General features: G+C 45.7%; 1 protein-coding gene across 4 annotated transcripts in view; it reads left to right on the top strand.

Annotated features, from left to right (window-relative positions):
• The window catches only part of LOC140733372 (interferon-induced, double-stranded RNA-activated protein kinase-like), a 78,515-nt gene that overhangs the window by 22,028 nt on the left and 28,932 nt on the right, over positions 1 to 27,555 (top strand). For 3 of the 4 annotated variants that reach the window (XM_073056618.1, XM_073056621.1, XM_073056619.1), the window contains exons 7-13: positions 1,011 to 1,107; positions 1,992 to 2,104; positions 4,726 to 4,834; positions 8,193 to 8,248; positions 9,553 to 9,616; positions 16,730 to 16,758; positions 18,432 to 18,474. In XM_073056618.1, coding sequence (XP_072912719.1) covers positions 1,011 to 1,107; positions 1,992 to 2,104; positions 4,726 to 4,834; positions 8,193 to 8,248; positions 9,553 to 9,616; positions 16,730 to 16,758; positions 18,432 to 18,474 — 511 coding nt within the window. The remainder of the gene's footprint in view (positions 1 to 1,010; positions 1,108 to 1,991; positions 2,105 to 4,725; positions 4,835 to 8,192; positions 8,249 to 9,552; positions 9,617 to 16,729; positions 16,759 to 18,431; positions 18,475 to 27,555) is intronic. The other variant, XM_073056620.1, reaches the window with a different exon arrangement.

Genomic DNA, 27,555 nt, shown 5'->3' on the forward strand with positions numbered 1-27,555 from the left:
AGTAAGAGAACAGTGCAGTACAGAAACAGGCCCTTTAGCCCATCTAGCCTATACTGAACTATTAATCTGCCTAGTTCCAATCACCTGCACCTGGACCATAGCCCTCCATACCTACAGGTCCTACTGAGTTCCTCCAGAATTTACTAAGATCAGCTGTGAACGGCAGAGCAGAGTCAGTATGTCAAAGGGCCGTGTTCTGCAGCAGTTATCTTGTGGTCTGATGGACCCAGAGCCAGGGGTTCATGACCACTGGAAAATCTGATTCACAGCAAATAAAGTTGGTCAGGAAACAGTAAGCACGAAACTTTCTAGATTCTTGTAATCTCAGGGTATATATGGTGAGACATAGAGTACATACTTTGATAATATGCATTATTAACTTTGAAACCCATCAGTGTCTTTCAGGGAAGTAACTTTACTGTCTTTATCCAGCCTGGCATCAGACTCATCACTGTGGTTGGCGTTTAACCACATCTTCAGGCCAGGAGCTGGTGCTGCCTGTGGGACCTTGATGTGCCCAAAGTGGCAGCTTTATTTCTGATACAACAGTAGAGTCATAGAACACTACAGCATAGAAGCAGGCCCTTGGGCCCATCCAGTTGGTGCTGAACCATTATTCTGCCTAAATTGTATTCATGTGCCCATGGAACATAGTCCACTATACCCCTCCCATCCATGTACTGGCCCAAATTTCCATTAAATGTTGAAATCAAACCGACATCCACCACCACAATAGTAACTCCTACAACACAAAATGCTGGAGGAACTCAGCAAGTCAGGCAGCATCGATGGAGGGAAATAAACATTCCCAATGAAGGGTCTTGGTCTGAAATGTCGACTGTTCATTCCCCTCCATAGATTCTGAGTTCTTCCAGCATTTTGTGAGTTTCTCAAGATTGGCAGCATCTGCAGCATCTCTGTGTAACTCACACAGCACTTGCTGAATTGTAAAGCACATTGGGTGGCGTGGGCCCCACGACTGAACTGAGAAGAATGTTCTTCCTTGTCAGGCTAACAGAAGATGAGGCGGCACAGCAGGAAGAGATGAGGAATCTGCCCTCTGGTGTGGTTGCTGCTGAAAACTCCATAAGCTTCACTTCCGGAATGGTACAGAAGACCTTTTAGATTAACTTATGTTAGATTACTTTATTTGTCATACGTATATCGGAATATATCGAAATGCATCATTTGTGTCAGTGATCAGCACAGTCTGAGGATGTGCTGGGGCAGCCCACAAGTGGCACCAGAAGCATGGTGATATCATGCCCACAGCTCACTAACCCTAACGAGTACGCCTTTGGAATGTGGGAGAAAGCCAGAGGAAACTCGCACAGTCATGGGGAGAATCTACAAACTCCTTACAGACAATGGTGGAATTGAACTCATGTCACTGGCACTGTAGTAGGGTTGCTGTACTACTGTGATGTCTTCATGATGTTCCATTTTGTTTGATTCATTGTTCAGTGTTCCCCCCCACACCCCTTCTGGCCCTACACCCCTCATAACCCTATCTAGCCCCAATATGCCTCCCTCTTTCGGTAACCCTCTCCACTCCCTACACCCCTCACGCTCTGTAACCACCCTCCCCCACACCCCTCCCTCCCTTTGTAATCCCCTCCAGTCCCTATACCCTCCCTTACACCACTCCCTCTCTCAGTAATACCCTACCCCTTCCCTCTCTCTGTAATACCCTACACCCTCCCTCTCTCTCTCTAGCATCCCCTACACTTCCCTTTCTCTGAACCCCCTCCAGTCCCCACACCTTCCTTCTCCCTGTAAACCTCACACCCTCCCTCTATTTGTAATTCCCTACACCCCTCCCCTCTGCAAGGAAACCCCCATGAAGCAGCTTTAATGCCAATAAAAGACAGTTCAGAAATTACCAACTTCAAATATGTCTGTAATCGAACAGTCTCCCCTGTTATAAGTGATGTGTTCCTTGATTGTTAGTCTCCCCTGTTTTAAGTGATGTGTTCCGTGATTGTTTGCAGTCAATCAGAGGGTTAACAAATGCAGTTGGAGAGCTGAATGAGTTTTGCCAGAAGAATGGACTGTCCCACGACTTTGTGCAAGTGGACCAGCGAGGACCTTCTCACGTCCCAGAGTAAGAGAATGTACAGCGAGGGGCACTGGGAACCAGGGAGAGAGGCGGAGGAGTGAGCAGGCTGGCCTTTTATCGAAGCTTAAGGGTGGTGTGATTGAGATATTTGAGGTTGTGAAGGAATTTCATGAGTGTGTGTACTGTAGGGGATTAGAGATAGGCTTTATTTGAAATGTGACACAGTCTGAGGTTGTGCTGGGAGCTGCCCACAAGTGTTGCCGCACTTCCAGCTCCAACATAGCATGCCCACAGTTCACTAGCCCCAAGCAACACACACACAATGCTGCAGGAACTCAGCATCTGTGGAAATGAATAAACAGTTGACATTTCAGGCCAGAACCTTTCTTCGGGACTGGAAAAGAAAGGCCGAAGACACTGGAATGAAAAGATGGGGGAAGGGGATGGAGGATACTAGAAGATGGTAGGTGAAGCCAGGTAGGTAGGCAAAGTAAAGGGCTGGAGAGGAAGGAATATGATAGAAGAAAAGAGTGGACCATAGGAGAAAGGGAGAAGGAGGGGCATCAGGCAGAGCTGATAGGCAAGCAAGAAGGGGTAAGAATCCAAAGTGGGGAATAGAAGAAGAGAGGAGGAGAGAGAATTTTTTTTACTGGAAGAAGAAATCAATATTCATGTCGCCAATTTAGAGGCTACACAGGCAGAGTACAAGGTGTTGCCTCTCTACCCTGAGGGTGGCCTCATTGTGGCACAAGAAGAGGCCATGGACCAATAAGTTGGAACGGGAATGGGAATCAGAATGAAAATGTTTGGCTGCTGGAGAGTTCTGCTTTTGGTGGATGGAATGGAGGTGTCTGACGAAACGGTTCCCCTATGTATGACAAGCCTCATCAATGTAGAGGAGGCTGCAGTGGGAACACCAGACACAAAAAATGACCCCAATAGCATGGCAGGTGAACTGTTGCCTCACCTGGAAGGACTGTTTGGGGCCCTGACTGGAGGTAAGGGAGGAGGTGAAGGGGCAGGTGTAGCATTTTGGCTGCCTGCAGGGTAAAGTTCTGGAAGGGAGATTTGTGGAGAGGGATGAATGGACAAGGGAATCAGTGAGAGAGCAATCCCTGTGGAAAGTGATGGGGGGTGTGGGGAAGTAAAGCTGCATTTGATGGTAGGATCCCTTTGGAGATGGTGGAATATGTGGAGAATCATGTGTTGGATACAGAGGATCATGGGGTGGTAGGTAAGGACAAGAGGAGCTTTATCCCTGTTAAGATGGCGGGAAGATAGGGTGAACGCAAATGCTCAGGAAATAGGAGATGTGGCTGAGGGCAGCATCGATGGTGGAAAAAGGGAAACTCTGTTCTTTGAAGAAGGACATCTCTGATATCCTGAAAAGGAAAGCTGCATCCTAGGATCAGACGTAGTGGGGATGAAGGAACTGAGAAAAGGGAGTCGCATTTTTACAGGACACAGGGTGGGAAGAGGTATCATGAAGATAACTGTGGGGATCGATAGATTTATAAAAGATGTCAGTTGACATTTTGACTCTAGAGATGGAGACAGAGAGATCGAGGAAGGGAAGGGAGGTATTCGAAACCCTAGTCCATACGTCTTTGGAATGTGGGAGAAAGCCAGAGCATCCGGAGGAAACTCACGTGTCGCAGAGAGAGAGTACGAGCTCCTTACAGACAGCAGCAGGAACTGAACACTGATCGCTGGCACTGTGCTGCCCCATAAGGATAAGTTGCCGAGAAGGTTGCTCTTTGCTGAGCCAGAAGTCGGGTTTGTCACTCTGGGATGGGTTTTATCAATCAGTTTTGATAATACTTTGATGATAAATTGATTTTGACTTTGACAATTGAACTTGCACCTACCACTTCTGCTCATGGCTCAATCCACACTCGCCATACCCTTTCATGAAGAAGTTTCTCCTTGAGTAATCCAACTTGCACCCTAAAACTTTTGACCTCTAGATCTACTTTCACCCAGCTGAGGGGAGGGAAGAAAACCTGCATGCATTCACCGTTTTGAAGCAAGCACAGAGCTGGCAGGCAGTGGGACTGAAAAGTCGGGGAATGATTCAGCTCAGACAGGCCCTTTGGCCCATTGAGGTCATGTCAGCTCTTGAGTTCTCTTCGCCTGTGATCTCCCTACTGCCCTGCACATTCTTTTATTTCAGAATTATCCCCGTTTCCTTTTAAACGTCTCTCCTGGCACTTTTGTTGCCCCATCCATTCCAAGTCATCATAACCTACTCAGAAAAAGGTTTTAATTTAAACTGTTCTAGCAATGAGGAGTTCTTTAAGGAGTTTGTTTGTTTTCTCCGTGACTGCAGGAGTTTCTGCCGGGTGCCATGGTGTCCTCCCACATTTCAAAGACATAGGGGTTAATGTGTCGTGTGGGTGTAATTGAGTGGCGCAACTTATTTGGGCCAGAAGAGCCTGTTACCGTGTCATATCTCAAAATATTCAGACCTCATCTGCAGTTGATAAATAAATATTTCAGATTTTGGCCTGTCCTCCAGTTACTGCATATTGCTGCCCCAAAACCCTAACCTGACCCCTAATTCCCCACTGATCCCAGAACCATCCCTACAAACCTAGGAAAAAACTACAAAACAATGTGTGCAATTCTTCTTTGCGTGCTAATGAAAAGTGCTGTTCCCATTCCAGGTTTACTGTACAATGCGTAATAAATGGAAAAAGATTTCCAAGTGCCACTGGGAATAATAAACAAGATGCCAAGCGGAAAGCAGCGCTTCTGGCTTTGGAAAAACTGAAAGTACGGCCCCTGTTATTTTACTTTCCTCCCTGCTATTTAATGATGATATTTTTCTGTCTCTCAAACTATTTTGGGTTCCACCATCTTGAGAAAGGCTCCTTCTTTATGTGCTTTTAACTAATTTGCTCACCTCTGCAAAGCTTTTTAACATGAACTGTTACAGTGCATTACATTTTTTGTGGAAAATTGTTTGAAGCTCGTGGCCTGTATTGACTGAAATTCAGGAGAATAAGGGGTGACCTCATTGAAACTCATTGAATGGTGAAAGGCCTTGATAGAGTGGATGTGGAGAGAATGTTTCTTATGGTGGGAGAGTCTAAGACCAGAGGACACGGCCTCAGAATAGAAGGGTGTCCTTTTAGAATGGAGATGAGGAATTTCTGTGGCTGGAGAATGGTGAATCTGTGGAATTCTTTAACACAGCTAGCTGTAGAGGCCTAGTCTTTATATATTTTTATATATATATATTTAAGGCAGAGGTTGATAATTCTCGATTGGTCAGGGCATGAATGGAAACGGGAAAAAGGCAGGTGATTGGGGCTGAGAGGAAAATTGGAGCAGCCATGATGAAATGGCAGAGCAGACTTGATGGGCCAAATGGCCTAATTTTGCTCCTATATCTTATGGAATATTTCTAGAGGTTTTTGAGACAGAGAGGGTGCAGAGGAATATAATACATGTGGATTGAATTTTATTACCTGAAGCTTATGAATCAAACACGTCTCCTAAAGCAAGCTACAGAATAGATTTTTTTTTAATGAAGTTTTATTCATTAGAGGTCTGTGCCAGTGAAGATAATGTTTGCAATGCCATCATTCATCCTGATTCATGTACAGCCTGTATATCTGAGGGAAACCGGCAGGTTGGATCTGCTAGCTGCTGCAGGCATCTCGATTCGCGGCCACATTCCTGAGTTGTGAGCTGTTCCAGTTATGAACGGTTCACCAGGACAAAACCCTGCCATAGCCTGGACATGACCTGTAGTGTGAAATTAAAAAATATAACTCAATTGTGGTTTTCAAAATGATGAACGATTTTCACAGGGCAAATGGAGGAAACCCATTTCTCAATGAAACGTCTTAACGTATCAAGTATATCGACATATCACAAACAAACAGCTGGTACTCCTTCCCTCCCCTACTTTCTTATTTTATTGAGATGCAGTGTGGAGTAGGCCCTGTGAGCCATATCACCCTGCAACCCCCTGAATTAATCCTTACCTAATCTCAGGACCATTTACAATGACCAGTTAACCTACCACCTGCAATGACTTTGGACTGTGGGAGGAAACCCACGTAGTCATGGGGAGAGCATACAAACTCCTTACAGGCAGCGGCATGAATTGAACTCGGGTTGCTGGTACCTTAAAGCTTTGTGCTAACCACTACGCTACTGTGCTGCCCTTCCCCGTTCCTTTCCAGTCCTGACGAAGGGTCTCAGCCTGAAACATCAACTGTTTATTCCTCCCCATAGATGCTGCCTGACCTACTGAATTCCTCCAGCACTCTGTGTGGGTTGCTCTGGGTTAACGGCATCTACAGAATCTCTTGTGTTTAGGAAGCCCATTCTCTCTGTCTGGTGAGGTGATAGGCAAAGATCATAGACTACAGAAAACATCGGGGTGGGGAAAGGAGAGGGTGAAATCATTTCACTTGATTGCCTGGAAATTGGATCATTGGTACCTTTCTTTAATAAGCAAGTCATGCATGAAGTGATATATCCTGAGTTAGATCATGGTAGCATCTGTTAGGCAAGGATGGGAAATTGGACTGGGAACTGCACTGGGGAAAGAATTCAACATACACTCATGGCTACTTAATAAAGTGGCCACTGCGAGTATGTTTGTGGTCTTCTGCACACCACTGATGTAACACCTGGTTATTTATGTTACTGTCCCCTTCCTGTCAGCTTGAACCAGTCGGGCCATTCTCCCTTGTCCCCTCTCATTAACAAGGAGTTTTTACCCATAAGACACTAGAGTCTGTTGTGCGTGAAAATCCCAGGAGATCAGCGGTTTCTGAGATGCTGAAACCGTTCCAGTGCTTAGGCTGAACAGCAGCTGAACCTCTTGACTGTGCCTGCACGCATTAATGCTTTGAGTTGCTGCCACATGACTGGCTGGCTGATAAGATATTCACGTTAAAGAGCAGCAGTACATATATACCTGATAAAGTGGCCACTGGGTAAAAGTTTAGATGACGCATCCTTACAAATTTTGAGTCATAGAGTAATACAACATGGATACTGGCCCTACGGCCTAACGAGTCCATGCTGACCATGGTACCACCCAGTCCTAATTCACTGCATTTGGTCCATCCCTCCATGTTCCTGTCCAAGTACTTATGAACTGATACTGTTGTAGCTGTCTCAAGCACTTCCTCTGGCAGCTCGTTCCATACACTCACCACCCTCTCTGTGAAAAAATTGCCCCACAGGTCCTTTTTAAATCTTTCCCCTCTCACCCTAAGTCTATGACTCCCTGGTTTTGGCCTCCCCTACCCTAGTGAAAATTCTGTTACCATCGACCTTATCCAAGCTTCTCACAAGTTTGAAAACTTCTGTAAGGTTACCTCTTGTTCTCTTACCATACCTCTCAATGTTGCAGTCACTTGTGCCTCATTTTCAAGAGCTCTCCAAGTCATGACCTCTATATTATTTAGTATTTGCACCACTTGTCTTTGTTTGCACGTTGTCTGTCAGTCATTGCTATGTATAGTTTTTCCTAAGTTCTATTGTATTTCTTTATTTTTGTGTAAGTACCTGCAAGGAAATGTATTTTAAGGTAGTGAATCTTACAGTGACATGTACATACTTTGATAATAAATTTACTTTGAACTTCCCACCACTATCTGACAGGAATTTGTACTTTCTTCCTGTGAGCATGCGGGTTTCCTCCCACACTCCAAAGACATATCGGTTAGTAGGTTAATTGGTCACATGGGTATAATTTGGCCAGATGGGCCTGTTACAGTGCTGTATCTCTCTAAATAAAATCAACTTTTTAAACTTTGAGAAACACTGAATGCTGGTTTTGTCAGAGTTTTGTCAGGATCTGGAATTGTGGTGCAATGAATCCTTGGGTACCGTGTTTATGACTTAAAAATTATTGAATTGAATTGACTTTATTACACACATCCTTCACATACATGAGTAACAATCTTTACGTTTTGTCTCTGTCTGAATGTGCAACTTATAGTAATTTGTAATAAACAGTATGTACAACAGGACAGTCAATATAGTATAGAAATACAATTGTATCAGTGCAAATTGGATTTAGGAGATTGTGTTTCATTTTTGTATACACAAACACTAATTTTTTTTACTTTCTTTGTCTCTATCATAAACGTGACAAATTCAGAAGTCCGATGTTCTATCATTGGCATCAGGAAGTGAGCAAAACAGAAGTTCGGAACAGTAAGTATGTGAAAGTATTCATAGGCAATTGTACTTTGGTCATAGCGCTATTCTGAACAATTTAAAACTTTGCTCATAGTTTTAATATCTGAATAAGATTCAGGTTTACTATTATGTCATGAAATTTGTGGTCTTGCATCTCAGTACATTGCAATAGATAATATAGATAATATTAAAAACCAAAGATTTACAATAAGATATATATGTATAATTAAGTTCAATAAATAGTACAATAAGAGAGCAAAATCAAAAGTTCAGAAAAAAAATAGTGAGGTAGTATATGTGGGTTCATTGTCCATTCAGAAATCTGATGGTGCAGGGGATGATGTTGTTCTTGAAACATTGAGTGTGTGTCTTCAGGCTCTTGCACCATCTCCTTGATGGTAGCAAGGAGCGATGGGGGTCTTTAATGATGGATGCTGCCTATTTGATACATTACCGTGATGTCTTTGATGCTGGGGAGGATAGAGTCCCTCGAGCTAGTGAGTTTACAACTTTCTGCAACTTTTTTCGATCCTGTGCATTGGCCCCTTAGTACTAAGCAGTGATGCAACCAGTTAGAATGCTCACCTGTGAGCATTCTGTACTGACAAACCAATTCTCAAAGTCCTAATGAAATATAGCCTCTATTGTTCCTTCTTTGTAACTGCATCAATGTGTTGATCCCAGGATAGATCTTCAGAGATGTTGACACCCAGGAACTTGAAACTGCTCCCCCTTTCTACTGCTGATCCCCCAGTGAGGACTACCGTGTGTTTCCTCAGCTTCCCCTTCCTGAAGTCCTTGGTCTTACTGACACTGAGTGCAAGATTGTTGTTGTGACACCACTCAACCAGCTGATCTGTCACCATCTGAAATTCTGCCAACAATGGTGGTGCTGTTGGCAAATTTATAGCTGGCATTTGAGCAGTGCCTAGCCACATAGTCGTGGATGAAGAGAGAGTAGAGCAGTGGGCTAAGCATGCATCCTTGAATAACTCCAAGTTGTGTTGGTAAGGTTAAGGGCCATGTTTTCATTGCTTAGAATTCCCTTAAGAGAGTCTTCATAGATGTCAGAGAGTCAAGCAAAGAGTCAGCTGAGTCTTCACTGAACACCCTTTTGAACCATAAACACTGGGGAGTCTTACCAGCCTCCTGAATGACTCTGTCAGATTTGCCTCCATCATTGACACCCCAGGCACCCACCACTCTCTGTGTTTTTACAACAAATGATGTCCATTAAATGTCCAGTAAATGAATTGTCTGGTTGACATAGCAGTGAATTATTTGGAATATTTTCAGTTACCTTTTTCTCGTTTTCCAAGGGAAAATGACAAATGCTGGGACATGTCGAACTCTGCTTCAGCAAACCCATCTACACCCAGCACGGTAAGTTACTCATTATAACAGGGAACAATAAACTCCATCTCCATTGCTTTATTTTGCTTTCTGGAAATTTGCGACAGGAATAACTATAAAAGTGGCAAAGATTTGAATAGCAGTCTCCTCCATTATGGACTCACAGGGGACTGCAGATGCTGGAATGTGGAGCTACAGTGTACCTGCTGTGGGAACTCAGCAGAATGGGCAGTATCAGCGGGGAGGAAAGGACTATAGTTCTCCCCTCACAGATGCTGCCTGACACGCTGAGTTCCTCTTGCAATATGCATCCTCTCACAATGCAGGAAAGTTACGGTGAGCTGTCAGGTCAGTAGAAAAGGTCATTGGCTGCAGTCCATCATCACTGCAGGACTTGTATCCACGACCAAGAAGCAGGCAGGAAAAATCATTGTGGACCTTACCCACCCTGAAAATTGCTTTTCCAAAAGCTCCTTTCCAGAAAGTGCTATAAGACTATTAAAACAAAACCTCATGCCATCTTAAACATTTCTTCCCCCAGGCAATTAATCTGATCAATCATTCTAGATAGCCCACTCAACCCCACCCTCATCATGGCTCTGGACTGTAAACACTTTAAATCACTTTATATAAAGTTGTTTACATTGTAAAGATATTGGTATTTATGCACATTTAGTCTCTAATTTTATTTTTATATAATTCTTTATTCTTTGTAGTGGTTGAAAGTTGTTTCTTTTGTTGCCCGTTGAACCCTGATCCACGTACCACGACATGTAAATATACAGGTTTTCCCCGGTTTTCAAACGTTCTGTCTACGACTCCTCGCTGTTACGAAAGACCTGCACTAGTTACCTGTTTTCGCTAACAGAAGGTGTTTTCACTGTTACGAAAAAAGGCAGTGCGCGCCCCGAGCAACCAAGTTTCTCCCCTGGAACTGCATTCTAGCCGGCTTTGCTTAAACGCGTGCCTGTGAGCATCTGTGATTTATGTCGATTTATTTTGTACATCCATTAGCAGGATGAGTTCTAAGGTATCGGAAAAGCCTAAAAGAGCGCGTAAGGGTGTTACACTTAGCGTAAAACTAGACATAATTAAGCGTTTCCATGGTGGTGCACGAAGTAAGGATATAGTGAGTTTGGCTAAGGGTTTGTGGAAGTTGACGAAGATGATGTTGAAGAGGTTTTGGCATCCCATGACCAAGAACTGAGAGATGAAGACCTGATGAAAAGGAAAGGATAACAATTGAAACCGGACGCAGTAGCGAACAGCCCGAAAGTGAAGTCGTCCAGGAACTGAATGTGAAGCGTGAGATTTTTGCTGCGATTGACAACACTGCAATGATTGCAGAAAAGTATGACTTTAATTTTGAAAGGGTATGTAGGTTTAGGGCATATTTGCAGGATGGTTTGAGTGCTTACAAAGAACTGTACGATAGAAAAATGTGCGAGGCTAAGCAGTCAAGCATACTGTCGTTTTTCAAGACTTCCACATCAGCCACAGCAGATGACAAACCTCGACCTTCGACATCGAGGTAGGTAGACATAGAAGATGTTAGTGACCTGCCTGCCCTGATGGAAACAGACGACGATGAGATGACACCCCAGTCTCCTCTACCTCCCACCACCCTGACCCTCAGCCTAACACACCATCTGTCTTCCCAATTGGGAACACATGGCTGTCTTCCCAATTCTAGTAAGTGAAACTACACTGTACATACATTATTTCTACTTTATATAGGCTGTGTATTTTTATGTGTTACTTGGTAGCTTCATAGCTTAAAGGTTACTGGAAAGAGTGTTTCTGCCGGGAGCACTTGCGCCGAGTGTTTTTGCCGCGAGTGCTGCTGAGAGCGCTTGTGTGAGATTTTCGCTGCGGTGGACAGTGCTGCAATAATTGCAGAAAAGTATTCCTACATTATATTAAAAAAAACACAGAAATACAACTGCAGATGCTGTGGATCAAAGAATACGTACACAATGCTGGAAGAACTCAGCAGGCCAGGCAGCATCTGTGAGAAAAGAGTAGCCAAGGTTTCGGGCCGAGACACTTCATCAGGAATGGGGGGGGGGGGGGGGGGAAGAGAGGGCCGAAGCCCAGTAATAGAGATAGGGGAGGAGGTAGGGCCTAGAGGCGCCAGGTGGAAAACCAATCAGAGGAAAGATAAAGGAGGGAGGGGGAGGGGATAAGCATGAAAAAACTGTAGAGATAAAGAAGCAGAAAGTTGAAAGGGGAGAGAGGCAGAGAGGTACCTGGGATAGGGGAAGGGGTAGGGGGAGGGAATTACCGGAAATTGGAGAATTCAATGTTCATACCACCAGGGTAGAGGCTACCCAGACGGTAGATGAGGTGTTGCTCCTCCAACCTGAGTTTGGCCTCATCATGGCAGTAGAGGAGGCCGTGTATGGACATATCTAGATGGAAATGAGAGGCAGAGTTGAAGTGGGTGGCAACCGGAAGGTCCTGTCTATTGTGACGGACGGAGCGTAGGTGCTCGACGAAGCGGTCCCCCAATCTACGTCGGGTCTCACCGATGTAGAGGAGGCCACACCAGGAGCACCGGATGCAACAGACGACTCCAGCAGACTCGCAGGTGAAGTGTTGCCTCACCTGGAAGGACTGTCTGGGTCCCGGAATGGTGGTAAGGGGGGAGGTGTGGGGACAGGTGTAGCATTTGCGCTTACAGGGATAAGTGCCAGGTGAGAGTTCTGTGGGGAGGGACGTGTGGACCAGGTAGTCGCGGAGGGAACGATCCCTGTGAAAAGCTGAGAGGGGTAGGAAGGGAAAGATGTGCTTGGTGGTGGGGTCCTGTTGAAGGTGGCGGAAGTTGCAGAGGATAATATGTTGGATCCGGAGGCTGGTGGGGTGGTAGGTGAGGACAAGGGGAACCCGGTCCCTGTTGTGGTGACAGGAGGATGGGTTAAGGGCTGAAGTGCGGGAAGTGGAGGAGATACGGGTGAGGGCATCTTTGATGACGCCAGAAGGGAAACCACGATCCTGAAAGAGAGAGGACATTTGAGAAGTCCTGGAATGGAAAGCCTCATCCTGGGAGCAGATGCGGCGGAGGAGGAACTGGGAATAGGGAATGGCATTTTTGCATTGGACAGGGTGGGAAGAGGTATAGTCAAGATAGTTATGGGAGTCAGTGGGTTTGTAGAAGATGTCAGTGGATAGTCTGTCTCCAGAGATGGAGACCAAGAGATCAAGAAAGGGGAGAGAAGTGTCCGAGATGGATCAAGTGAATTTAAGGGCTGGGTGAAAGTTAGAAGCAAAATTGATGAAATTGACGAGCTCAGCATGAGTACAGGAAGCAGCACCAATGTAGTCGTCGATGTAGCGGAGGAAAAGTTGGGGAGTGGTGCCAGTATAGATTTGGAGCATAGACTGTTCCACATAACCCACAAAGAGGCAGGCAAAAAACTCATAATTCCCACACCCCGCACAGCTTGGTTTTACCTCCTCCCCAAGATCCAGAAGCCTGACTGTTCCGGCAGACCCATAGTTTCAGCCTGCTCCTGTCCCACTGAACTTGTGTCTGCCTACCTGGACTCCATTTTATCCCCCATAGTTCAGTCTAACCCCACCTACATCCAGGATACATCCCATGCCCATCACCTCTTCAATAACTTCCAATTCCCTGGCCCCGACCGCTTCATTTTTACCATGGATGTTCAAATCTTATACACCTCCATCCCCCATCAAGAAGGCCTCAAAGCCCTCCGCTACTTTTTGGATAACAGACTCCACCAGTTCCCCAGCACCACCGGTTGGCGGAGCTTGTTCTAACTCTCAATAACTTCTCCTTTGGTTCTTCCCACTTTCTCCAGATCAAGGGCGTAGCCATGGGCACTCGCATGGGCCCCAGCTGTGCCTGCCTCTTTGTGGGTTATGTGGAACAGTCTATGCTCCAAATCTATACTGGCACCACTCCCCAACTTTTCCTCCGCTACATTGACAACTACATTGGTGCTGCTTCCTGCACCCATGTGGAGCTCGTCAATTTCATCAATTTTGCTTCTAACTTTCACCCAGCCCTTAAATTCACTTGGTCCATCTCGGACACTTCTCTCTCCTTTCTTGATCTCTCGGTCTCCATCTCTGGAGACAGACTATCCACTGACATCTTCTACAAACCCACTGACTCCCATAACTATCTTGACTATACCTCTTCCCACCCTGTCCAATGCAAAAATGCCATTCCCTATTCCCAGTTCCTCCGTCTCCGCTGCATCTGCTCCCAGGATGAGGCTTTCCGTTCCAGGACTTCTCAAATGTCCTCTTTCTTTCAGGATCGTGGTTTCCCTTCTGGCGTCATCAAAGATGCCCTCACCCGTATCTCCTCCACTTCCCGCACTCCAGCCCTTAACCCATCCTCCCGTCACCACAACAGGGACAGGGTTCCCCTTGTCCTCACCTACCACCCCACCAGCCTCCGGATCCAACACATTATCCTCCGCAACTTTCGCCACCTTCAACAGGACCCCACCACCAAGCACATCTTTCCCTCCCTACCCCTCTCAGCTTTTCACAGGGATCGTTCCCTCCACGACTACCTGGTCCACACGTCCCTCCCCACAGAACTCCCACCTGGCACTTATCCCTGTAAGCGCAAATGCTACACCTGTCCCCACACCTCCCCCCTTACCACCATTCCGGGCCCCAGACAGTCCTTCCAGGTGGGGCAACACTTCACCTGCGAGTTTGCTGGAGTTGTCTATTGCATCTGGTGCTCCCGGTGCGGCGGCCTCTACATCGGCGAGACCCGATACAGATTGGGGGACCGCTTCGTCGAGCACCTACGCTCCGTCCATCACAATAGACAGGACCTCACGGTTGCCACCCACTTCAACTCTGCCTCTCATTCCCATCTAGATATGTCCATACATGGCTTCCTTTACTGCCATGATGAGGCCAAACTCAGGTTGGAGGAGCAACACCTCATCTACCGTCTGGGTAGCCTCCAGCCTGGTAGTATGAACATTGAATTCTCCAATTTCCGGTAATTCCCTCCCCCTCCCCCTCCCCCTTCCCCTATCCCAGGTACCTCTCTGCCTCTCTCCCCTTTCAACTTCCTGCTCCTTTATCTCTACAGTTTTTTCATGCTTATCCCCTCCCCCTCCCTCCTTTATCTTTCCTCTGATTGGTTTTCCACCTGGCGCCTCTAGGCCCTACCCCCTCCCCTATCTCTATTACTGAGCTTTGGCCCTCTCTTCCCCCCCCCCCCCCCCCCCCATTCCTGATGAAGGGTCTCGGCCCGAAACCTTGGCTACTCTTTTCTCACGGATGCTGCCTGGCCTGTTGAGTTCTTCCAGCATTGTGTACCTACATTATATAGGCTGTGTATCAGATCATTCTTGCTTTTACTCTATGTTACTGCTATTTTAGGTTTTATGTGTTATTTGGCATGATTTGGTAGGTTATTTTTTGGGTCTGTGAACACTCACAAATTTTTCCCATATAAATCAATGGTAATTGCTTCTTCACTTTACGACATTCCGGCTTACGAACCGTTTCATAGAAACGCTCTGCCTTCGAATAGGGGGGGAAACTTGTATATGGCGAATAAAGGTGATCTCTTTTCTATTGTACCCAGACTGATAGTTATCCTTCAGCCAATATCGGTACTCCAGATTCTATAGCACTGATTCTGTGTTTATGATTGGCAAAGTCATTTGGCCCATCAAATCAATGCTATCCCATCCCACCAGTAGTTTCCCCTCGAACCTATTCCCCACACTTCCACAACAGTTCTACCACTCGGCCTACAAATGAGGGGCAATTTACAGTGGCTCATTAATCTACCATCCCACACGTCTTTTGGATGTAGGAGCACAAGGAGGAAACACACAAGGTTAGAGAGAACACACATACTCCACACAGGATAGCTCCGGAGGTCAGGACTGAACCCAGACCGCTGGCACTCGGTGGTAGCAGCTCCACCAGCTGTTTCACTGTGCTGCTTCTTCCAGATTAAATTCCACTGTTAACATGGTGACAACCAAATTCAGGATTAGCAGTTTTGGCAGTCCTGGGGCAAGTATCTTGCTGCTTGTGGGAGATGTGTATGAGTGCGAGAGAGTAAACACAAACAGACTTCTCCTGCTGAGGTTGGGTGAACTAGACGTCATAGTTTACGGGAGAAAGCTGAAATATTTCAGTGGAACCTGAGGGGGAATTTCTTCACTGAGAGGGTGGTGCAAGTCTGGATAAGTACAGGAATGGGAGGAGTATGGAGGACTATGGTCTAGGTGCTGGTCAACGGGAGTCAGCAGAATAACAATTTGACGCAGACTTGATGGGCCAAAGGGCCTATTTCTGTGCTATAGTGTTCTATGGCTCGAATATACGAAGTTAATCTGTCTGCAGTTGAAATTTATCTTCCAGTCATGCTTGTCTGGTATTTAAAACATTGAGGGGGGAGTCTTGCTTCTTCAAGTGGTCCTGAACAGTCTCTGTGTATGCCCACAGGTGTGGCTTCTTGCAGGGAATGGGAATCTGCCTCTGCTCTTTGATGCTTTCAGATTATCTACTCCATCTGTCCACACCTCCCCTCCCACCAATCCAGTCCCGCTCATCCTCTGTGATTCTGAGCTCCGCTCAGCCCGTCCCTCCGTCTCTCCACCCTGACTCCCTCCACCTCCTCTTCACATGCTCCCTACCTCCTTCGCTTGTGGTACATCTACTCTGTTCGTTCTAGACGGAGGGAGATTCAGTAGTAAAGTGCAGACCAAAGCCTCACCTGTTGCTGGAAGTAACAAAAATATTACAATGGTGCCAACTGGAAGGACCTGGGCCAGAACACAGGTGCTGCCTGATCTGCTGAGTGTTTCCAGCATTTTCTGTTTTTGGTATTAAAGCAACAAAAAGAACCGAGGTGTTCTATCGCAAGTAGTGGCCTCTCTCCATGCCCTCAGGTCATGTCCACCCATCTGTGTTGGAGGGTGGTGAATCTGTGCAGGGGCTGTGAAAGGCAAGTCATTGGGTGTATTCAAGACTGAGGTTGTTCGGTTGTTGATTGGTAAGGGTGAGAGAGCAGGAGAATGGGGTTGCAAGCAATCAGCCATGATTGAATGGTAGAGCAGTTTGATGGGCTGAATGGCCTTATTCTGCCCCTATATCTTATGGCCTTGTATCTTTGTTTTACAGGGGAATACTTCTGGGTCCAGAATGCCAAGGTACTGAATGCTTGTCCTGTGTGAACTTGGTATTTGTAGTGAATTTTATTAGCTGTGGCCTAGTGGAAATCATGCCATGGCATCTATAATTCCGAAGGAAACACCTTCAAACCAATTCTGGAGCACTGTGCTGGCGTTCCTCGTCCACACTTTGAGTGTTGTCCGTGTGTTGAGAGTGTGCTGCAGCATTGCATGTGTTACCCTTGTCACCTACCTGCAGATTGAAAGAGCACATAGAAAATTCACAAGGACGTTGCTGGAACTTGAGTTATAGGGAAAAGTTAAATAGGTTATGACTTTATTCCCTGGAGCATAGAAGAATAAGGGGAAATTTGATAGAGGTATACAAAATTATAATAGGTATAGATAGGGGTAATGCAAGTAGGCATTTTCCTCTCAGGGTTGGGTACGGTTAGAACTTAAGGTCATGGTGAAAGGTGAAATGATTAAGGGGAACGTGAGGGAGAACCTCTTCACTCAGAGGGTGGTGAGAGTGTGGAATGAGCTGCCAGCGGAAGTGGTGGTTTTGGGTTTGATCTCAATATTTAGAAAAACTTTAGGTAAGTGCATGGATGGGAGGGGTCTGGAGGACTATGATCTGGGTGTGGGTTGATGGGACTAGGAAGAATAACAGTTTGGCATGGACTAGATGGGCCAAATGGCCTGTTTCTGTGCTGTAGTGCTCTATGACTGTAAGATGTTAAAGCAAGGAACTATATTTCCTTAGAAATGGATGTAGAAGATTCAGCAACACTTGAGGGCTTCGCCTGTTTCCTTGGGTACTTATTCACGGACTGTCTGGTTGTAGTCTTATTGCTGTGTGTGAGCTCTCACTAGCTGCTGGGTTTCCTGTGTTGCAACCATGGCCACACCGCAGAGGTGCTCTGTTCTCCATCAGACACTTCCAGACATCCGAGGGCCCTGGATCTTCAAAACTAAGCTGAGGGGGAATTTCTTCAGCCCTCTAGAGGGTGGAATTCATTGCCAGGGAGGCCAAGCCATCGTGCTTTCTCTATGTGAGGCAGAGGTTGAAAGGTTCTCGATTAGTTAGGGGGTTAGGGTTATGTGGTTGAGGAAAAAAGCACCCACGATTGAATAACTACAAGAGATTCTGCAGAGCTATACATACAAAATGCTGGAGGAACTCTGCAGGTCAGGCAGCATCTATGGAGAGGAAATAAGCAGTTGACATTTTGGGACCTATTGATGAAACAATATTCTAATGAGGTATTAATAATCGTTCTTGTTATAACGGCTGGCAATTTACATCAACTTGAACTAGTTAATTTCTCAGGCCTGATGAAAAGACTCGGCCGAAACATCAATTGTTTATTCCCTTTCACGGGTGCCACCTGACCTGCTGCGATCCTCCAGCATGGTGTGTGTGTGTGTGTGTAATCATGTCTGAATGGCAGAGCAGACTTGATGGTCCAAATGGCCTAATTCTGCTCTTACCCTGAGGTCAGCTTTTGTAATGCTGGAATGACAGATTTGTACGCCAATATATAGAAACTGGTGTGTTGGTCAGGGCTATTTGCTCTCACTAGCTTTATAGGATCATTTCCTTGTGACATTTAACCTCTTGCCTGGCTAATGTTTGGTTTTTGGAAGTGAGGATGACCGCTTGTTATTTAAACTGGATGATCAATAGTGGTTTCTTGTTATAATGTCAGGCGATTAGCACCAACTTGGACGAATACGATGGGATCTTTTGAGGTAAGATAGCTTGTTTGTTAATATTAAATTGCTGTTTGAGCATAGTGCTTTCTTTATGTGAGGCATGACCGTGATTACTGCAGAGAAAAGAGCCATTCAGCCCATAAATTCTATGATATCTCTTTGCATGAATTGTTTCCATTCCCCTCCATCCTTTTCATATTTTCATTTACTTACTTACTATGCTAACAACAATTTTAGCTTTAATGTGACCCACGCCTTCGAGGATGCACTCCAGCCTCACACAGACAGCTCTCTGCCTTGCCCTATGAAAGGCTTTGCCCTCTCTTCCTTGCCCTATGAAAGGCCTTGCCCACTCTGCCTTGCCCTGTGAAAGGCCTTGCCCACTCTGCCTTGCCCTGTGAAAGGCCTTGCCCACTCTGCCTTGCCCTATGAAAGGCCTTGCCCACTCTGCCTTGCCCTATGAAAGGCCTTGCCCACTCTGCCTTGCCCTGTGAAAGGCCTTGCCCTATGAAAGGCTTTGCCCTCTCTGCCTTGCCCTATGAAAGGCCTTGCCCACTCTGCCTTGCCCTATGAAAGGCCTTGCCCTTTCTGCCTTGCCCTATGAAAGGCCTTGCCCACTCTGCCTTGCCCTATGAAAGGCCTTGCCCACTCTGCCTTGCCCTATGAAAGGCTTTGCCCACTCTGCCTTGCCCACTCTGCCTTGCCCTGTGAAAGGCCTCCCTGAGTAAATAATGAAGTTCCTCAACCAACTCACACTTCTCCCCTTCCTCCCCTCCATACCAGGAGCCCAGATATCATACAACCCGAACATAAGACCATAAGACATAGGAGCAGATTTAGACCACTCAGCCCATCGAGTCTATTCCAGCATTCAGTCATTGCTGATATATTTTCCTTTTCAACCCTCTTCCCTTTCCTTCTTCCCTTAACCTTTCACACCTTTACTGATCAAGATCCTGTCAGCCTCCACATTAAAAAACCACTGACATGGCCTCCACAACTGTCTGTGGCTATGAATTCCACAGATTCACCACCCTCTGGCTAAACAAATTCCTCCTCATCTCTGTTCTAAAGGAACACCCTTCTAAGGCTACGCCTTCTCATCCTGGACTCCCTCATTATAGAAAGTATCCTGTCCATGTCGGTCTAACTAGGCCTTTCAATATTCGATAGGTGTCAATGAGATTTCCCCCCCCCCCCCTTGCTCGTTTAAACTCCAGTGAGTACAGGCCCAGAGGCATCAGCTGCTCCCCATAATTGACCCTTTCATTCCTGGGATCATTCTCGTAAATCTACTCTGGACCCTCTCCAGGGTCAAGTACAGGGGCTGCGGCCTCTCAAGTTACATTTAGACATGGAAGGTGGACTCCACTGGGCTGCACGAAAAGGCAGGTGGCCCTGGAGGCTGTAACCCAGCTTAAAAATGTGTGGTATGGGATCGCCCTATGCAGCTGTGTCTGTGTCTCACATAGCACCTCTTATCCACTGACTGTGAAGTGGGGCCATTTTCCTCCGACCCCGAGTAAGAAGCTGATTGGTTCCAGCCTTATCCGTGTGGTGGACCCGGTACACCAACACCTCAACTTCTTCAGGAGGCTGAAGAAATTTGGCATGTCCCCTTTGGTCTTCACTAATTTTTAATCAATGCCCCGAAGAAGGCATTCTGTCTGGATGCACCAGGGCTTGGATATGGCAGCTGCTCTGTCTGTGACTGCAGAGAGTTGTGCACATCAAAAGAACTAACCTCCACTCTGTCTAAGCTTCTCACTGCGTCAGTCAAGCAGCCAGGATAATCAAAGACCCTACCCACCACCTCTTCTCCCGTCTCCCATCAGGCAGAAGATGTACAAGTCTGAAAGCACATACAGGTTTCCCCTGCTATCCAAAGGTAGAGCATTCCTGTAAGCTGGAATGTCGTAAAGTGAAGAAGCAATTATCATTTATTAAGATGGGAAAAATTTGTGAGCATTCCCAGACCTAAAAAAACCTACAAAATCATGCCAAGTAACACATAAAACCTAAAATAACAGTAACATATAGTAAAAGCAGGAATTATATGATAAATACACAGCCTATATAAAGTAGAAATACTTTTCTGCAATCATTGCAGCACTGTCTAGCGTAGCAAAAATCTCACTACGTAGCGTATGATCTCACTACGTAGCGCTACTAGCGTATCGAAAGCACTCTCTCCAGTAACTTTAAGCTATGAAGCTGCCAAATCATACCAAATAACACATAAAAATACACAGCCTTATAAAGTAGAAATAATGTATGTACAGTGTAGTTTTACTTACCGGAATCAGGAAGACAGTGAGCACACTGATGATGGTCTGTTAGGCTGAGGGTTGGTTGGGGTGGTGGGAGGTACAGGAGACTGGGGTGTCATCTCCTCATCATCTGTTTCCATCAGGGCAGGCAGGTCACTAACGTCTTCTATGTCTGCCCGCCTCGATGTCATCGTCTGCTGTGGGTGATGTGGAAGGCTTGAAAAATGACAGTATGCTTGACTGCTTAGCCTCGAGCATTTTTCTATCATACAGTTCTTTGTAAGCACTCAAACCATCCTGCAAATATGCCCTAAACCTACGTACCCTTCCAAAATTAAAGTCATACTTTTCTGCAATCATTGTAGCGTTGTCAATCGCAGCGAAAATCTCACGCTTCACGTTCTGTTCCTGGATGACTTCACTACTGCATTCAGTTTTGATTGTTATCCTTTCCTCTTGCAATTGCATCAGCTCTTCACCTGTCAGTTTCTTCTATCGAAATAAATGTCTTGCTTGGCAATTTTTTCCAATAAATTGCAGTTTCATCACAGTTAAGCACTTGCTTATATGAATAACCATCTTCTGTAATTATTTTCTTCAGTTCTGCTGGGAACTTTTCGGCAGCTTCAGTATCAGCCTCTCTCCAGTAAACTTTAAGCTATGAAGCTGCTCTTACCTCAGAAACCGATCAAACCACCCATGACTACCTTTAAATTCCACTTTCATCACCATCGTCCAGTGCTTTCTGTTTCAGCTTATTGAAAAGACTGATTTCTCCTTAAGTATAAGATAACTTATTGGAACACCACACTTTGTACACCCATCAATCCACTCAAGCAATAGACTTTCCATTTTATCCATTGTTGGATGCTGACTGAAAGAGACTACTTTGCTACGAGCAGAACCAACCATTGGCAGTTTTCAAGATTCTTTCTCTCTGCGTGTAAATAGTGCAAATGGTGGATGCAGGCAAATTCAACGCGTGGACAATGTCCTTGCTTCGTTCACCATGATCAAAACGCTTAATTATGTCTAGTTTTACGCTAAGCGTAGCATCCTTACTAGCTCTTTTAGGCTTTTCCGATACCTTAGAACTCATCTTGCTAACGGATGCACAAAATAAATCGACATAAAGCACAGATGCTCACAGGCACGTGTTTAAGCAATGCCGGCTAGAATGCAGTTCCGGGGGAGGAGCTTGGCTGCTCGGTGCACGTGCTGCCTTTTTTTATAACAGTAAAACACCTTCTGTTAGCGAAAACAGGTAACTAATGTAGGTCTTTCGTAACAGCGAGGTGTCATAAAGTGAACATTTGAAAAGCGGGGGACACCTGTACTGCCAGGCTCGAGGACAGCTTCTGTCCCACTATTATCAGACTCTTGAACACACTTCTTATAAGATGGACTCCTGGCCTCACAATCTGCACTGCACTTCCTTTGTAGCCGTTACACTTTATTCTCACCTTGTTATTGCGTTCCCTTTACTACTCACATGGTGAATGATGTGTATGAGTGAGAGGCATAACAAAGTTTTCCACTGTGGCTCAGTACCCGTGATGGTAATAAACTGATTTACCAATGGGCTGTGAAGTTAAGCCTTCACTTGCTCCCTCTGCGAAGAGGCTCGGTGAGGAGGGTCAAGCACTTTAGATCCATCCGCAAAAAGAGGGATTTTAATTCCTGTCACCATTCCCATTCTGACACGTCCATCCATGGTCTCCTGTTCTGCCACAATGAGGCCATCTCAGATTGGAAGAGCAGCAACTCATATTCTGTCTGGGCAATCTCCAACCTGATGGCATGAGCATTAATTTCTCCAATTTACAGTGTTTTCCCTCTCTCCCCTCCCACTTCCTCTATTCCCCACTTTGACCTCTTACTTGTTCTTCTCACCTGCCTGTCACCTCTCCCAGGTGCACCCTTCTCTAGCCTTTTTCACCTATCAGCTTTCAGCCCTCCCCCACTCACCTTGCTTCACCTACCACTTCCTTCCCTTTCCCCCGCCTTTTTATTCTGGTTTATTCCTCCTTCCTCCCAGTCCTGGTGAAAGTCTTGGCCCGAAATGCTGACTTTTTGTTCATTTCCATAGATGCCGCCTGACCTGCTGAGTTTCTCCAGTGTTTTGTGGGTGTTGCTCTGGATTTCCAGCGTTGTGTTTTATGAGAAATTTTGCAGTGTAGGTGCTGTCACTTGGCTGTACGCCAGCAGAGGGCAGTAGGAGCACTCCACCATCGAGCCGACACTGCAGTATGAATCTCCCTGGTTCCCCGCACATTCTCTAAAACTGAAAGCCAATGACAATGAACATGGGAGGCCTTGCCCCTGCCAAGGGTTAACTCCATCTCTGCTCCAAGCACCAACCCACTCACAGCCCATTTACAGGAGCTTCTCCTTTCCACCCCTGAAGCAGAAACCACTGCTCTACCCCCTGACATCTCCCCTCCTGAGACCTAGGTCTGGTCAGTAACCCCAGCTGTTTAATTCCAGTTCCAGGGTCCTGTTGAGTTGAGATAGGAATACCCCCTATTACTTTTGCACACCTGGGGGGAGATCCAGAAATCCAGGGATCTAGACAGCGTAGCAGTAGGCAGGTAGTGCAGGAGTCCCCTGAGGTCATCTCCCTCCTAAACAGGTATACTGTTTTGGATACTGTTGGGGGAGATGTCTCATCAGGGGAAGGCAGCAGCAGCCGAGTTCATTGCACCATGGGTGGCTCTGTGGCACAGGAGGGAAGGAAAAGGAGTGGGAGAGCTATAGTGATAGGGGATTTGTTTGTAAGGGGAATAGATAGGCGTTTCTGCGGCCGCAAAAGAGACTCCAGGATGGTATGTTGCCTCCCTGGTGCAAGGGTCAAGGATGTCTCTGAGCGGCTGCAGGACATTCTGGAATGGGAGGGTGAACAGCCAGTGGTCGTGGTGCACATAGGTACCAACGATATAGGTAAAAAACGGGATGAGGTCCTACAAGGTGAATTTAGGGAGTTAGGAGATAAACTAAAAAGTAGGACCACAAAGGTAATAATCTCTGGATTACTACCAGTGCCACGTGCTAGTCAGAGTAGAAATAGGAGGATATTTCAGATGAATACGTGGCTTGAAAAATGGTGTAAGGGGGAGGGATTCAAATTTCTGGGGCATTGGAACCAGTTCTGGGGGAGGTGGGACTGGTATAAACAGGACGGTCTGTACCTGGGCTGGACTGGAACCAATGTCCTAGGGGGAGCGTTTGCTACTGCTGATCAGGAGGCTTTAAACTAATGTGGCAGGGGGATGGGAACAAGTGCAGAGAGACAGAGGGGTGTAAAATGAGGGTAGAAGCAAAAGTAGTAAGGTGAAAAGTATAAGTGGCAGGCAGGCAAATCCAGGGCAAAAAGCAATAAGAGCCACTTTTCAACATAATTGTATAATGGCTAAGAGTGTTGTAAAAACAAGTCTGAAGGCTTTGTGTGTCAATGCGAAGAGCATTCGTAACAAGGTGGATGAATTGAATGTGCAGATAGTTATTAATGAATATGATATAGTTGGGATCACAGAGACATGGCTCCAGGGTGACCAAGGATGGGAGCTCAACATCCAGGGATATTCAATATTCAGGAGGGATAGACAGGAAAGAAAAGGAGGTGGGGTAGCATTGCTGGTTAGAGAGGAGATTAACGCAATAGAAAGGAAGGACATTAGCCTGGAGGATGTGGAATCGATATGGGTAGAGCTGCATAACACTAAGGGGCAGAAAATGCTGGTGGGAGTTGTGTACAGGCCACTTAACAGTAGTAGTGAGGTTGGGGATGGCATTAAACAGGAAATTAGAAATGCATGCAATAAAGGAACAGTAGTTATAATGGGAGACTTCAATCTACATATAGATTGGGTGAACCAAATTGGTAAGGGTGCTGAGGAAGAGGATTTCTTGGAATGTATGCGGGATGGTTTTCTGAACCAACATGTCGAGGAACCAACTAGAGAGCAGGCCATTCTAGATTGGGTATTGAGCAATGAGGAAGGGTTAGTTAGCAATCTTGTCGTGTGAGGCCCCTTGGGTAAGAGTGACCATAATATGGTGGAATTCTTCATTAAGATGGAGAGTGACATAGTTAATTCAGAAACAAAGGTTCTGAACTTAAAGAAGGGTAACTTTGAAGATATGAGACGTGAATTAGCTAAGATAGACTGGCAAATGATACTTAAAGGGTTGACAGTGGATATGCAATGGCAAGCATTTAAAGATCGCATGGATGAACTACAACAATTGTTCATCCCAGTTTGGCAAAAGAATAAACCAGGGAAGGTAGTGCACCCGTGGCTGACAAGGGAAATTAGGGATAGAATCAAGTCCAAAGAAGAAACATACAAATTAGCAAAAAAAAGCAGCACACCTGAGGACCAGGAGAAATTCAGAGACCAGCAGAGGAGGCCAAAGGGCTTAATTAGGAAAGGGAAAAAAGATTATGAGAGAAAGCTGGCAGGGAACATAAAAACTGACTGTAAAAGCTTTTATAGATACGCGAAAAGAAAAAGATTGGTCAAGACAAAAGTAGGTCCTTTACAGTCAGAAACAGGTGAATTGATCATAGGGAACAAAGACATGGCAGACCAATTGAATAACTACTTTGGCTCTGTCTTCACTAAGGAGGACATAAATAATCTTCCGGAAATAGTAAGGGACCGAGGGTCTAGTGAGATGGAGGAACTGAGGGAAATACATGTTAGTAGGGAAGTGGTGTTAGGTAAATTGAAGGGATTAAAGGCAGATAAATCCCCAGGGCCAGATGGTCTGCATCCCAGAGTGCTTAAGGAAGTAGCCCAAGAAATAGTGGATGCATTAGTGATAATTTTTCAAAACTCCTGAGATTCTGGATTAGTTCCTGAGGATTGGAGAGTGGTTAATGTAACCCCACTTTTTAAAAAAGGAGGGAGAGAGAAACTGGGGAATTATAGACTGGTTAGTCTGACATCGGTGGTGGGGAAAATGCTAGAGTCGGTTATCAAAGATGTGAAAACAGCACATTTGGAAAGAGGTGAAATCATCGGACAAAGTCAGCATGGATTTGTGAAAGGAAAATCATGTCTGACAAATCTTATAGAATTTTTTGAAGATGTAGCTAGTAGAGTGGATAGGAGAGAGCCAGTGGATGTGGTATATTTAGATTTTCAAAAGGCTTTTGACAAGGTCCCACACAGGAGATTAGTGTGCAAGCTTAAAGCACATGGTATTGGGGGTATGGTATTGATGTGGATAGAGAATTGGTTGGCATACAGGAAGCAAAGAGTGGGAGTAAACGGGACCTTTTCAGAATGGCAGGCAGTGACTAGTGGGGTACCGCAAGACTCAGTGCTGGGACCCCAGTTGTTTACAATATATATTAATGATTTAGACGAGGGAATTAAATGCAGCATCTCCAAGTTTGCGGATGACACGAAGCTGGGCGGCGGTGTTAGCTGTGAGGAGGATGCTAAGAGGATGCAGGGTGACTTGGATAGGTTAGGTGAGTGGGCAAATTCATGGCAGATGCAATTTAATGTGGATAAATGTGAGGTTATCCACTTTGGTTGCAAGAACAGGAAAACAGATTATTATCTGAACGGTGGCCGATTAGGAAAAGGGGAGATGCAACGAGACCTGGGTGTCATTGTACACCAGTCATTGAAGGTGGGCATGCAGGTACAGCAGGTGGTGAAAAAGGCAAATGGTATGTTGGCATTCATAGCAAAAGGATTTGAGTACAGGAGCAGGGAGGTTCTACTGCAGTTGTACAAGGCCTTGGTGAGATCGCACCTAGAATATTGTGTGCAGTTTTGGTCCCCTAATCTGAGGAAAGACATTCTTGCCATAGAGGGAGTACAGAGAAGGTTCACCAGATTGATTCCTGGGATGGCAGGACTTTCATATGAAGAAAGACTGGATCGACTAGGTTTATACTCACTGGAATTTAGAAGATTGGGGGAGGATCTTATTGAAACGTATAAAATTCTAAAGGGATTGGACAGGCTAGATGCAGGAAGATTGTTTCTGATGTTGGGGAAGTCCAGAATGAGGGGTCACAGTTTATGGATAAAGGGGAAGCCTTTTAGGACCGAGATGAGGAAAAACTTCTTCACACAGAGAGTGGTGAATCTGTGAAATTCTCTGCCACAGGAAACAGTTGAGGCCGGTTCATTGGCTATATTTAAGAGGAAGTTAGATATGGCCCTTGTGGCTAAAGGGATCAGGGGGTATGGAGAGAAAGCAGGTACAGGGTTCTGAGTTGGATGATCAGCCATGATCATACTGAATGGCGGTGCAGGCTCGAAGGGCTGAATGGCCTACTCCTGCACCTATTTTCTATGTTTCTATTACATATCCAGGGGGTTGATACCCATCAACTTACCCTGACCACTATCATCTGCTGTCAGTCCTTGCTAAGACTCCATGATTAGTAGCCACCATTTACAGTGAGAGACAGCCCATAAACAGGACCTTTGGCCCACTGGAGTCTATGCTGACTATCAACAACACGTTTACACTAAGCATATATTCATTCCATTTTATTTTCACCAGTAACCGCACCCCCCCCCCCCCAACCACACAAGGACTGATTTACCAAAAGACATAAGAGCAGAATTAAGCCATTCAGTCCATCGAGTCTGCTCCACCATTCCATCATGGGTGATTTATTTTTCCGCTCATCCCCATTCTCCTGCATTCTCCCTGTAACCTTTCACCCGCTTACTAATCAAGAACCTATCAACCTCTGCTTTAAATATTCTCAAAGACTTGTGGCAATGAGTTTCACAGATTCAGCCCTCTCTACTAAAGGAAATCCTCCTCTGTTCTAAAGAGACATCCTGCTATTCTGAGGCTGTGCCCCTGC

Source organism: Hemitrygon akajei, chromosome 9, assembly GCF_048418815.1.
Source record: "Hemitrygon akajei chromosome 9, sHemAka1.3, whole genome shotgun sequence".
NCBI lineage: Eukaryota > Metazoa > Chordata > Chondrichthyes > Myliobatiformes > Dasyatidae > Hemitrygon > Hemitrygon akajei.